At 47.9% G+C, this 14,470-nt stretch overlaps 1 protein-coding gene across 1 annotated transcript; it reads left to right on the top strand.

The window, feature by feature from the left end:
* Positions 1–12,237: 12,237 nt before the first annotated feature.
* Positions 12,238–14,232, top strand: LOC144097756 (endothelin-converting enzyme 1-like). The gene has a single exon (XM_077630394.1). The coding sequence runs from the start codon at positions 12,238–12,240 to the stop codon at positions 14,230–14,232; it is 1,995 nt and encodes a 664-aa protein (XP_077486520.1).
* The last annotated feature ends 238 nt before the right edge of the window (positions 14,233–14,470 follow it).

Genomic DNA, 14,470 nt, shown 5'->3' on the forward strand with positions numbered 1-14,470 from the left:
TGGTGATTCTGTCTGCAGGCGCAAATTAGGCGTCGTGCTTTATTTCCACAGCTGCACAACATATGGAAATTCTTTTATCTGTAGTGAACTCGACGACATGTTGATAACGGTTGTCAAACTGACAACGTCCGCATCAAAGCTCACGATACCACTCCTTATTTTGCCCGTACGAACACTTTTAAGTACAGTTTCTTTCTGCGTATAATCGAATGCTGGAATTCTTTACCTGGTTGTACGCGCTCTCTTCCCTTAAAACTGTTTTTAGAGGCTATTGAATAGGATTGCCTTTTCTTGCATATGTTTTTTTTTCTCTCTACTCACATGTTCTGTGCTGTTCGCCATTGTTGGGCTCCTTGTTTCTCTACGTTGTTTTGTTTACACCCACCCCTGCAATAGCCCAATAGGGCTGCAGTATGTACAAATAAATAAATAAATAAATAAATAAATAAATAAATTAGTCATGTTCATCACACTGAGAAAAATAAAAACAGAAAAGGAGTGACAGTTCAGCGGCGTCTAATGCCGAGATTGCGATATGTGGCGGAGCCAGGCGGAAACGATTGAACACGCCTCCTGGGAATCACAACTACACAGACTCCATCGAGATTCTGTGGGCCCCGAAGACGCCTTTTTAGACTAACGTGACACGTGTTGCCTGCAGTGGTTTGCTAATCGCTTAAGCCTACTCAACGTGACAATATATGTACTATTGTGAGTAGAGCGAGCACTTGTATGCGCTGCTATTATGTTGCTTCCAGGAAATTGTTAATTTCCGGGTTTAATTGACTCGTTTAAAATTTTCAAGTCGGGTGAAGCAGGAATGACCTTTAAATGGAAATTCATTCGAAGCAGCAGCAACCAATCGATTTCCGCGGGACAGCAAATGTGATGGGAGGGTATATTTAGGAGCAATCACATTGTTAAAAAAAAACATAACTTTAACACAGCGTGCAGTGATTGGCATCACTTTAATGTGGAGTCAGTAACGACGGAAACACACGGTAATCTGACCGATAAATCAGGCAAAACACTTTCGGTGGCGCGCCACTTCCAACAAGGCTTCGTCAGCTTACAGGCTCCCTAAGCGCTTTTCTATTGTCGGATACATCTTAAGAACACAGCGGCTTTTCCACGTCAAAGGACCCCCCTTCCAGCCAATGGCGTCAGCCGACTCTCATAGCCCTGCTGGTATGACAAAGCAGGGAGCGGGAGATGAAACGGCATAATCCCTTCCCTCTATAGCAGGGGATAGACCACTATCTCTTTCTTGTATTGATGTGCCGCTCCCTGTATGTCGCGCAAGCAGGGAGCGGGAGATGAAAGGGGATAGACCACTATCTATTTCTTGTATTGATGCGCCGCTCATAAGTATCGCCCGACGTCATTTCCTGGAAGCGGGTCCTTTGATGGGGAAAGCAGCGGCGATCTTAAGTTACATCCGACTTTAGTGTTCGTTTTTGAAATTTGCCGCCGGCTAGAAAACGACTGAATGCTAAGAGTAAATGTCTGGCCAGAGGCGATAGCGTTCTCGATACTTAATCGCGGTAGTGAATATAAATATAGATAGCATACATGTGATATTTATTTCTTTCTTCCTAGCTTACAACTGCGCGCTTTAGGAATACGGCTCCATTGGCCCGCTTTACAGATTTACTAGTCCTTGCATCTTCCATTCTGTTGTCACCTCGTGATTTATGCTGAAAGCAACAGGTCGTAGCGTCCACAACGTCTCCGGAAGATTTTCGATTCGGTGAATCGACTGAGACATCGTACAGAAATTCTGAGTAAGCCGCATTCGCACAGCTTTGTCTACACTGACGACGTCAATTGCTAAACGAAGTGCGCTGCACTGTTTATGGATTGCACAGATGTCGCAGTGGCCGCGATGTCTGGGACATGTAGCACAGCGGGAACCCGGGCGTTTTTCCTACCCGTTTATCGCCACTTTCCCTCACTACTTATTGAAATTAATTTGTTTCCCACTTTATTGCTCACCTTTCTCTCTATGTATTGTTCTAGTTTATGATGTCGACTGTGCTGCTGACAAAATATGTCTACAATACAGAAGGTTGGATCATATATGCTTCGATTGTTCTCCGCAATACAAAGCCAAACCATTATTTCGGGAAACCATGGGAAAGCAAACTTTTGTCCTTGATCCCTGCCTTCGGGCGTGAGGCTCGGTTTAGAGCTACAATACTTTATTCCTTATCACATCTAAAGCCATACCAGTGCAGAAGTGTGCAGTCTTAAAGTGACGAACCTGTTCTTGATTAGCCTTTAGGCAGGAAATGGGGTTCACCAGAGATTATCATAAGAGTCTCACAATGAATGCCTCTAGTCCCTGCTTTGGCAAAGGGCGATAACAAAAAAAAAACGGGGCCATGTGGGCAGAGGATTTCTTTTTCCGGAAATACTCGAGACCTGCACTATGCACCGCGTTTGTGGAATGAGTCAATCCCACCAGTTAACCAATCACCCTGCCTTAACGTTCTTTCACTTCTAGAACATTCTCCGAGACAGGGTTGTTCGCAAGAAATGCACGGGTTGAAAGTCCGGCGGCATAAAAAGGTGACCAACGGAGTCGTTCGCGTCAGTCGTCAGAAGTCGCTCGCTGAACCAGTACCGGTATGGAGGCTTTTATGAAGACACTGCTCCAGCCGCGGGACTACAGCTCCAAAAAGGACTTCCTGCGCATCTGCTGGAGTGAGTAGTGCTTACATTTCAGCCCAGTTATGTGAACCGCTCTGCAGGTATATCCTTGTGCGGTGGGTGCCGGTATTCATGACTGCGGTGTGCCGTTTTTGAGTTATGCCTTAATGTGTTAAGTGTGGAGCAACGCTTTCATACGCCTTCACAACCACGAAAAAAGATCAAGAGGTGGAGCTGCGGAGGAAAACTCCCATTGTCGTTATGAACCTAAGCACAGCACATGTATAGTTTTTGCTTTACACAAACTGAAGCTCTTTCTATTGCACACTCAACTAACTGGACGAGGCGACAGTGCGTGCTGAATGAATAAATAAACAAAAGCCCACGTAAGTTGCTCGAAGCGCACTTTCTTCAAACTGTAGATAGCAGGCCTGTCGGCGCGAAAAAAATTCTGCTACTACGCATCGTTTTGTTTGCTTGTATGTGTTCTCAATCAATTCCCATTGACTTCCCCTTTGCAGTCGAAAGTGAAGACATGGAGGCATTCTATTGGAGGGAGAGTGCCGAGGTCCAAGAACCTCCCAGTTACAAAGACTGGCTGGCAATAGCCGGCGGCCACACGGTCCTCGGTGAACCACGCATCTCCACACCCGGCTCCGTCAGCGAAGACCTGGAGTCGTCTACATGCCCGCCGCCCTCGGTGCAGACGTCCGTGCTGGCCTACCGTAGTTCCGACGTCACAACATCCCTGCGCCCTGGTTCGACGTCCAGCAGATGCACTCTACCTCCATACAGCCCCGTACCTTGGAAGTCGGGATGCACGCCACCGCCAGACTGGAAGCCTCGAGAGTGCCGCGAGCCTGGCAGGCTGTGCAGAACGCACGACAGATACCAATGGGAGGCCCGCAAACATTGGCAGCCATCGCCGATGCTCTTGTACTACATCTGGGAGCAGCAGCAGCCCCCTCGACCCTTGACGCAGCTACGAGGAGTGGAGGAATGGCTACGACATCATGAGCACCGCGATGGTGACGGACCTCTCCCGCCTAGCTGAACACCATCTGGCCTTTGTGTACAGGTAAGTCGAACAAAACCAAAGCTATTTGTTTTTTAAAAAAAACACCATCTGGCCTATGTGTACAGGTAAGTCGAACAAAACCAAAACTATTTTCTTTTTAAAAACATGAGTCTGGACAAGAATATTTGACAGAGAATGGCGTTTAAAATAGGAGGTGTGCAAATTTTCACCGTCGGTTTAGTCAGCCGTGGGTTCCATTTAGTGTCAGCTGACTGGCAGGCCAAGGGAAACTGTTGTTTTTGTTGCCTCAAATACGATGGCACATACCAACGGTGGGCGATTGGCCAGGATTTGGTGGAGATCCAAGCAGGAAAAAAACTCATCCAATTTTATTTCAAGCGGCTCAAAAATATAGAGAAGTCTGAGAGAAAAACAAAATCACGAATTTTGAGAGATCTTGAGGAAATCGGAATGAAAATTGAGGAAACAAAAAGGAGTGGGTGGAATAACTAAATTTTAAAGAATTTATCGGAAAGAAAATAATTTTGAGAGTAAAGAAAAGGCATCGCGAAGTTAACACAAAAATCTCCCGGTTTCAATAATATACTTGTGAAGAAGCTGACACACTTGCCTAATGGCATGCCCTTTGACGGTTGCACCTATGGAGAGGAGGACGGGCAGAGTAAACGGAAGCACTTATTGAGCGAGAGGATTTTCAAAAAACTGAATTCTCTGCCGTGCAAACAGCCGGCAGTGGAGGATGAAATGATCTATCGTTTCAACGTCCCCGCAAGACGCGCATAGAATCGACGGCGTGAACCCGGAACGGCATAAATATAGATTAAGGCGAGGAATCCTACAGCGCAACAGCTTCATGGAAGCCTCACAGGGCAGCTGTTGTTGTTGTTAGCCTATCAAAAGATGGCACATACCCGCACCGGGGGATCGGTCAAGAATCGGGTGGCTATTCACCTGAAAGCAGTTAATAAAAAGGAAAAGCACGTGGGAGCGCAAAACCGGTGAATACTTCCTCATGAACAGAAAAGGAATGAGAATTTTAATTTCAAAATTATAAGAATAATATTAAAGAGAAGGATCAAATAATAATTATTAAGTAAAAATGTAATAGTTGATAGAAAAGAAAAATTTTGGAACACTTAGTAAGGCAGTCGATGAGATTACAGAGCCGAACGTTTTGCGGTAACATCTTTTTCTTTGCTTAATCGTTACGTCAGGGCACAAGATTTTCTCACTATTTTTGCTGCAGCGGCCTTGCGCAAAATTTCTTTCACTTATTTCGCTGCACAACTCTTTCTTTGCGCAGCAAATCTTCCCTTCTTTCTTCCTGGCCCAGCGTTCCAAACCGAGCATGTCCTCCTATTTACAGGCGGCACCAAGCAAAATTATCGGTTATCGAAGAGTGTATAGCTCAGGAATCCACGAAAATCCCTTTGCAACTTTACACCTCACTCAAATAAAATCTTGTTCCTTTTGCGCCCACAGAATCTACCCTGTCGCGTTTTGGAGAAGCTTCGACGTTCCCTCTTGAGCAATACCTGCACCTCTACCCGTCTGCAAAGTACCACCTGCTGGCTGCGGAATGTTGTCAGTTTTGAAACGGCGACTGAGACGCCAGCAGCAATTAATGTCACACTTTGTACAGAGTGCGAAATAAAGGTTCCTATCTTTTCACTCCTTTCTGTTTGAGAGCTTATTTCTACTCGCAACCCTTACGGACAGTGTCGCCGCCACACGGCCGCCTCCGGTACCGTCCGGCGCCACCCGTCCACTTTCTGTTTTGTCAGCTAGTTTATTCGCGGAGTACATTTAGCGTATTTTGCTCCTGGTTTCCTTTTTGCACATAGCCATTGTACCAGGTTAATATAATATACATGTGCACGTCTCACGCGCACACTACAGACTAAAAAATAATAACGATGGCATTATCTGTCTATCGCAGAGTACGAACTCGGCGGTTAAAAGCGACTAAAAATGCATACATTCTCCCGAGGTCCTACAGAAAATAAAGAATGAGTAGGAGGAGGTACTTTAATGGAACAGGAGAGGTCTGCCTGGCATGCTACTCCAGTAAAGAATGAGTAATCAAGTTAACTACATAGTTTGAATGAATCGATCGGTTTGTAATCGTAGAAATGCAAATCGTGGTATTAAATCAGGACGGCCAAGAAGTGCACCAACGGCACAACTAACGCTGCCATGCCATTTCTGTGTTTCTTCGTCGGTCTCTCTGGTCGCGCCGGTTTAAATTTTCAGGACACACGAATACAACGTGTCATCCCTGCCTTGAGTCGACATTTGGATGCGGCTCCTCGCAGTTGTTTGCCTCTGGTGGAGTGGCACATACCCACACTGGGGGATTGGCCAGGGAGGGACTTAGGCCAGGGTGAGCCCGGCGGAGGTGGCAAGCTGAGCTTCCTCGTCCTCAGCGAAGTGCGCATACGCCTTCCTCATTGAGCCATTTTACACGCCTAAGAGCATTATTTGGCTCCACTTCGCACTGCGAAATGCGACTCCCCCCTCCGAGAAGGGCAAGTCGACTTTCACGATGAATGGAAGCCGGGGTGGAGACGCGCCTCCTCCTCACTGGAGTGGCTATACAATACCCCCTAACTTGGACAACAAAGCATTCCGCGCTCAATGTGGGAGTTGCTGGCTTCCACAAAACGCATTAAAATAATTCTTGCTGGGGGATAATTATGAACCGTCGTCTTGTAACGTCCCAGACATATCGCACCTGTATTGAGACCCCCTTACTGAGTTCCTTTGAAGGACTACAGACATCAGTTTTTTGCTTGCGTTTTATTCTTTCATACGATGCGTTAGACATTCGTATCAATGGAACACTCGTGGTATTCGTGTACGACCGCCTCATACTTTATAATTCAATTTCTTCTTGGCGCTCTTTCGGTTCCGATTTCATCGACCGAACGACGACTGTGACGTCAAGTTTATGTTTTGTTCACGTGATCTACTGGAAAACCTGCAACATAATCGCTGACAGGTCATTTTTTTGTTATTCCAGGCCTTGGAAGAGGCTGGATTAAATGTCGTAGTGAACTAAAACTGCATATCAGCGATTATAGTGGTTTTTCTAGTGGACCACGTGACCAAAACATCCACTTGACGTCACAGCCATCGTTCCGTCGATGAAACCGAAACCTCAACAACATAGAGAAGAAATTTAATTATATGAAAGGGAACACCAGGGAATCGGTAGCGCAGAGATACAGGTCGAACGCCCGCTTGTGACTGTTCAAACACTCGTGGCACGTCCTGTCGTGCTTTCGCACGATCTGCTCTAGAATGAGGTGTGGCAGCTATGAACCGAAGAGTGCTTCTTGAGTGCATGCTGCGCTTTTGAAATTGGCAACACTGCTCTTAATGCTCCTGAATGGGAGTGCGATGTCGTGCTTGAAATAGTTATAGAGAAAGCGAGAAATACCTTTTACCAAGAATCTTCGTCGTGTATGATTGGGTGCTAGAGGGCACCGAAGGCTTTTTTCTACAGCCCAGCCCTTGTCTACTACCCGTGCCAGGACGGTGTGGTCCGAGCTGAGCAGTAGGAGAACGCAATGAACTGTTGCGCTTGAAGTACACTATTCTTAAGCATCCTGTTTTAACACACAAGAAGCCGCGATTTATAATCCACGGGCATGTGAGAGCTTATCTCGTAAGAATAACCATTTCAGTTACGTCTAGCATTAACAGTGCGAGATTGAATAGTGTAACCAGGCTGTCTTTTCAGGGCAAGCTATTTTTACATAATGGGTAGGACACATATACACACTACTCATTTTCTCCACCTGCAACACGGCCATTAAAAAGCATGGTGAGAAGAGAGCGCGTTGATACGGGACACAATTAAGAGTAGACACGACACCGGGTGCTTGTGTCAGTGCGCTATTTTTCGATTATATGTTTTTAGATTCTTGCGGTGGGTACTGGAAATCTGGCAGCAGGTCAATGCTATTATCGGTATGGATAAGACGGTTGACGCAGGCGAGGATTTATACAGAGATCTGTCAAGTCGCCCAAATAATCGGGACGCCAGAGACGGAGTCAAGTGTTAGGTAGGAATGGAACATCCTGGCTGTAACGAAAGATGAAGTAAAGAACTTTACAAGGCAATGCAAAGGTGTAGAGCAGCTGGTGATGAAAGCGTTACAATAAAACTGCTTCGAATTCTTGCCGCCTTGCAACGACCTGTTTTCTTGCAGTATTTTCGCAGGCAGCAGCTCATAGAAGAGGTCAGTTTCGCAGGCATAAATATATTTTCTGGTCTGTTCTCCTCCAAAATTTTGAGCAGCTGCGACTTGTGCCTGCAAGATCGCGCGAAGCGTCACTTTTTTCTCGCTACGGTTTTGAAAACGATGCCACGGTGTTGTTTGAAACTCCTCAGCCGCCCGCTCGCAGCAGGGAAACTCCTTGGATCTCTTCCAGAGCAAAGGCCCGCTGAAATTAAGGAACCCCTTTCGAGCGTACGTCTGCAAACCACGAGCTGACGGCGGCGTCAGCATAAAGAAAACTGGCTGCCCGAATCCGTTTCCGTGACGGGTCCGTCTCACAATGTGTCACTTCAGCTTGTATTAAGTCCTTGTATTTAAGGAATGTTGACAGCGTCGATGCACGGATTCTGTATACCCGAATGCCACGTCTTCCTTTCTACGGTCACTGAAAGCGCTGGCAATTTTCAACCTTTCGTGAAGGAAGAAGTGTCGAGGCTTCGATGTTCCTGCACTGCGTATACATTCACTGCGGCGATCCCGAGACTTTGTTACAAACGTGGCTCCAAAGGCTTCAAGGAACAGAGAAAATGACTAAAGCTACGCGTGCTTTACTCGGGTAGCCAGCATGCGAGAGCATGCACACGCGCAACGCATAGTGCCTACTCAATTCAGGGAGGAGAGAATTCCTGGCAAGCGTTCTCCGAGGTTCATTTCAACTCCCAATTAAATGGATCGCTGCAAAACGGCCCGCTGGAGAAGCCGGCTTTCGGCGTGTTTGCGCTCGTTGCTCAATCTCGCCGGTAATCCATCCGACCGTTTCAAAGTTGGAGGCCGCACTGCGCAGCTTATAAGCGGAGAATCGGCGCTCAGGTTGGCGCACCAGGCTTGCCGTGCTTCTCAAGTCGCACCGGTTCTGAACTGAGGACTCCTCTGATCAAGACAGAACAAAAGACGAGATCCTCAATTAAGTAACGGAAAAAATCTAAATCTTCTTCCGGCCAATCAAGGTTATTTCCTCCTGCTCCTGGAAGTGAATGAACGATCGCAGCTGCATTCTCTCTCCAGAGAAATTGTTATAAAAGTATGCCCAGTAGTGCCCGATTTCATATTGCCTTTCTTTCTTTGTTGTCAATTCCTTTTTCTGCCGCAAAAGGCCCCATAGGCATTGTTGCTTAGCGCGCGGTTGCGTACTCACGTTACAGAAGAAGAAGAAGACTTTCACGCGCTGCACGCTCTTCGGATTCGGGCTGCAAGCAGCAACGACGGTTCTGAAGCTCTGACCCAACTCCCAGTGGCAGTCATACTATTTCGCAGCACCCCTCTCGTTTGCCGAGCTGCTGTGGACATGCCTAAGAAGCGCAAAATCGAAAAATCGGCCACCGGTGACAAGAAAGCCACTCGTCGCCATTCCCGATCGTCCAAAATAGTTTCGCCCACCATGAGTCCTGACCCTACTGCCGTGAAGGGCGGTCCCTCCAGTCCACTGCCGACTACTGGCGATCTTGCATCTGACGGCACCAACGCCCGCGAGGAGCCTGCTGCTGCGTCGGGACAAGCACTCAAGCCGCACAATGTTGACCAGCGATCGCGACGCGCTCCGGCCGCCGCAACCGAGCTAAGCCTCCGCTCGCCGGATGAGCCGACGGCAATGGCGAGCCGTCCTGACCACCCTGAGCCAGAAGCACCAGCATCTGAAGAGGCACTGGACGCGCAAAAGGGAAGCGAGAATTCACCACCAGTCACACTGGGAGCAGAGGCGCAAAAGGCACCGGCACCAGTCCTGGCCAGCGAACTTCTAGTGGGTGAGCAAGACAAGCCAACTGCTCCCGACCCCGTGACAGCAGGACCTCCGGGGTGCCTGTCCGAAGCTGCAGCTGCAGGCGTTTCGGTCATGCCTCAGGGGCGAATAATAGCGCAAGGCCCCTGTACTTCCACGGTGCCGCCTCCGCTTGCCACCGCAGGCAGCTTGTCCGCGGAGCGACCACAGCCATTCAACCAGGGCAACACTGAGCGAAACGCAACGGTGCGTGCCTCATCCGGTGCCACATCCGGTGCAACGTCCGGTGTAACGTCCGGTGTAACGTCTGGTGCCACGTCCGGTGCTATGTCCCCTTCCGTACCTGCGGTGGTCGAGGCAAGAAGCAAGACGCAATGTGCTGCTCAGAACGCCTTGACTTCTGCCTCGAGGCCTACTATGACGGTAATGCGTGCCTGCTTCGAATAATTTGAGTAGATGGGTTTATTTAGCAGCGAATCATGAAAGCACTAAATAGTTCTAACGCTAAAACAGCTGGATTCTGCCGCACACGAGCTTCATCGTCTCGTGCGGTTCGACAGTGCAAACTGATAACTTAAATGTAGCACATATATTTATTGCGCTACCAATCATTTACTTAAATTGTTCATTTAAACCTCTTATATAAAACCAATTCTATCGGCAGACTAAGAATTAACACGTGGAAAAATATAGCGATGGAGTTTTTCAAGCGCGGTTCTTTTGAAAAACGACAGGAGACGCACTGTATCGGACGTCCTGATTTGTTAAAACATACCTCTTGACAGGTTTCGCTTTCACAGAAGTTTGACAATTTATCTGGTTACTCCTAATACCTTATGTACTCAATCGTGAGTGAAAAATTGGTGGACGCTTAAGCCTCGCCTTGTAAGAGTGGAATGCGACAGCGTATTGCAGCGCTGCCACGGAGTCGACGGAACGCCATCGCCCGTTCGGCGCAACGCCTTGCCCGTTGAAAATACCTTTAAACGCATTTTTCATTTTTTTGATTTGTTTCAATTAATCACTTGAACAATTATACACTACCATCAAGTATTGACTTTTTCATCCTGAGCATTTGGACACTTTTGAACCTCCTTTTCCAAATTTTTCATTTCTTTAATTAATCTATTAATTACGACCATTTTAATAACTCATCATTGCCTATCACACACCAATCAATCACAAGAACCGCAAATTACTATGATACGATCTTTTTTTTAACGCAGCCCCCATTATTTCTGACACGCGGTACCGACTACTACTAGGCCGATGGCTTTTCGACCGAACGGGCTGTGTACTCAATCACGGGTCTTTCGAAAAATGACAGGAGACGCAATATATCAGACGTTCCGATCTGTCGTTAAGACATGCCTAGTGGCAAAATCTCTTCATAGGTTTCTCTTTCACAGAAATTATGGAAACTGAAGGCGCTTGGACCACTCAAAAGCAAACATCTTTGCCCTAAGCTTAATTCGGGCATCATGAGAAATCTACGCTCCATAGCGCCAGCCACTCGTAGTTCTGTCGCGCGAACAGTTCTAGTACAGCCACTCATGTGCCGCAATGATTCTCGAAATGCTGTCAGTATAACTGAGCCACGGTGATAGGTCCCATCGCGCATCGTGCTCATTTGACTGCAGATCCCGAAAATTGCTCCCGAAGTTACTTTCCTTTTCTCTTCCACGCTAAAGTGTAAGCCGCCTGAGGTTTGGGAGCTCTCTAAATTAGAGCCCAAATGAAGCCAAATACTCGCAATTAGGTATTTATGCTCTGCGAGCAGGCGTAGAGTTGTGTTTATAGTGCGTTCGCAAGATGAACAGGCAGACACACCTCAACGATGTATGTGCGCCACCGGACATTTTGTGGTCGTAGTACAACTGTCGTAGCATTAGCAAACAACTCAGCTAAGACAGTGCCTGCCTTGCTGGTACTCATTTTATGCGCTTAGCCAGAGGTCATTTCAGTGCCAGTTACGATTTGTTCAAGCAGCTATATTTTCGGGTGAGGTGACACGGTTTCAAAAGGGTCCAATGCATTGTCCACTTAGGGACGGACACCTTGGCAACAAAACATGCCGCACTGACAGACGCCAATGCCTTCAGGCAACTGCTTTCTTTCGGCCTCCACAGCATTAAGGAGGCCTATGGTAGACAAATTGGCCTTATGCTACCAGTGTCAGGGGGACTTTTCACCCCACTTAGTCGGTAACTTCTACCCTCTTTCCGACTTGCAGCCGTATGACCTGGAGCTGAACTTTTATTTCGTCTAATGGATCCTCATCTTCCACATCCCACATTTTCTGCCTAAAAAAAATTCATTAATTCATTCATATAAGTACGATATATTCGGCCCTAGGGTCACCGAAATAGCAAAGTGTCTCAACGTGCACGAGGCGTAGAAATTTGATACGCGTCTAGAAAATGTGAATAGGTAACATTTAATCAAGATCAATAATGCTCTCACGACCTTCCCACCTCCAGGGAAGGACAACTGTGAAGCTACCCGGAATGAGAAACGACAAGGCACCGAAAAAGAAAGTTGCGATGGCCGTCGCTGCTGCCGTGGTTGTCGCTGCGATCATCACTCTTGCGCTTCTGGCGGCATCACATCGGGCTCCCGTGATCGATGAGGATTACTGTACCTCGGATGAGTGCGCATTTCACGTGAATATGCTCACTGCCCGACTCGACAACAGCATCGACCCCTGCGAGGATTTCTCAGCGTACGTTTGCTCGTCCTGGTCGCGATCGGCTGACTACATCGAGTTCGCCAAGTCACCCATAGACCACATGCTGTTCTCCCGCTTCAGCCGTTTTAAGAGCATGCTCGAAGAAGGGACGAGAAAGCTCCCGGCAGGAGAAAAAGCGCGCGCAATGTATGATGTCTGCATGAGCACCGACGTTGATGACAAAGGGAACATCGAAAACTTGCTACCTCTCATGCAGGCAGTCGGTCTCAGTTGGCCGGAGCAACGCGCACACAATAGGAGCGCTCTGGGCGTGTCGCTTGCGCTGTCGTACAAATGGCAGTTGCCGCTCTGGGTGTCGGTTGAAGTACCAATCTCGAGAAACAACACGAAATGGCGCTTGCATATCAAACCCGGCGATCACGTGCCTTTACTCTGGAACCAGTACGAGAGCGTAAGAGGTGGTGGCGTCTACTTGGAGTACTGGCGTGGATTCTACTCGGCTTTTCGCACCAATTTCACGCGGCCTCTGGATGAAAGCTCGATTGAATCGATTGCTGACACGGAGGGTGACATCGTAGGACGTCTCTGGAACTCGTACTCCTCCCGGAAAAGAAATCCGGCCGTGGTTCCAGTTGGCAAGATCGGGGACTTTACCCCTCCCCTCTCTTCCTCAACATGGTTGGAGCAGTTTAATCTGGAGCTGGAATTGAGACCACGCGTACTTGAGGACCACGAAGTCATCACACGTGACACCGGATTTCTAGCAACAATGGGAGCCCTTTTCGCGAACTACACCAACGAGGAGCTTCTCGGTCAACTGGCTTGGTCCTTCGTCCAGTTCTGCGCGCCGGCCGTCGACCGACAGCTCCACCTGGTGCGATTCGGCGACCCTTGGAAAGCCAAAGTTTACAAGCCCATCTTCTGCGCCTTCCGCGTGGAATTGTCTTTCAAAATGCTCATCTTTGCGCTGGATTTCGTCTCCCACCTGACTGAAGAGGACCAACTGATTGTAAACGAAGGCTTCAGCAGCCTGATCTCGGCAACTCTAGCGATGGTGAACAATTCCGCGTGGCTGGATGAAGAGAGTAGAGAGCTTGCTGCAAACAAACTCGCATCCATACAGACGCTGCTATGGCCTGCACCGCGCTGGCTAAGCAATGAAGCGCTGGATGCGCTGTACAGTGCACACCCAAGTAAGGAAGAAACGTTTGGCGACTTCTGGATCAAGGCTCATTTTGCCGCGGCGAAACAAAACAGGACATATGACTTCGAGGCTGCACATGGCCTGCCAAAGAATATTGGACCGCTTGACTTTGAGTATGATTATGTTCTCAACAATATAGAAGTGCCAATTGGTATAGTCAACAGGCCTCTGTACTACAGGCGCGGAACAAAGGCAATGTTTTACGGTGGCCTTGGATTCGAGATGGCTTTGGAAATTATCTGCGCACTCGACAAAATGGGAATCCGCTGGACTAAGGATGCGCAGAAGGTCACCTCTATACTCTCGGAAGCCACGATGCAAATTTTCGATGCCAAGGACCGCTGCCTGAAGGACGAAGGCATCGAGACCGTATTTCCTGAAATACCGGCGCTGGAAATTGCCTACTCTGCAATGGTACATGCTATTCAAAGCGACAAAAATTCTCTGCAGGTCCGAGCATTGTCCGAAGAAAAAGTGTTCTTTATGACCATATGCTACATGGCGTGCACATCGCCGACCGGCCACGATCTCCCTGGTGCTAACTGCAACAAGATTGTGCGCAACTCGCCAGTTTTTCAGAGAACCTTCAATTGCCCAAGTGATTCTAAAATGAACCCAGCGAAAAAGTGCTACTTTTTTGCCTGATGGCACGCATTCCAGGGGACCTATATCTTGGTGCAGCGTGCTTCAATTTCTTCGCCATATGAATATGTAACTGTGCTGGGTGTGGTCGTGCGTTTTCGACGTAGTGTGCGGTTGTTTCATTCTGATCGCGTTTCCCTCAAGACACCCTATAAATGCGCCTTCGTTTGATGATGTACTTATTCTTTTTTTTGTAGCTTTTAGCCCGTCTCAGTTTTCATTAACTTTGTTATAAGCGAGC

Source organism: Amblyomma americanum, chromosome 7 (genome assembly GCF_052857255.1).
Source record: "Amblyomma americanum isolate KBUSLIRL-KWMA chromosome 7, ASM5285725v1, whole genome shotgun sequence".
NCBI classification, from domain to species: Eukaryota; Metazoa; Arthropoda; class Arachnida; order Ixodida; family Ixodidae; genus Amblyomma; species Amblyomma americanum.

Coding starts and splice junctions, on each gene's coding strand:
- LOC144097756 (XM_077630394.1), top strand. CDS start 12,238: ATGGCCGTCGCTGCTGCCGTGGTTGTCGCTGCGATCATCACTCTTGCG.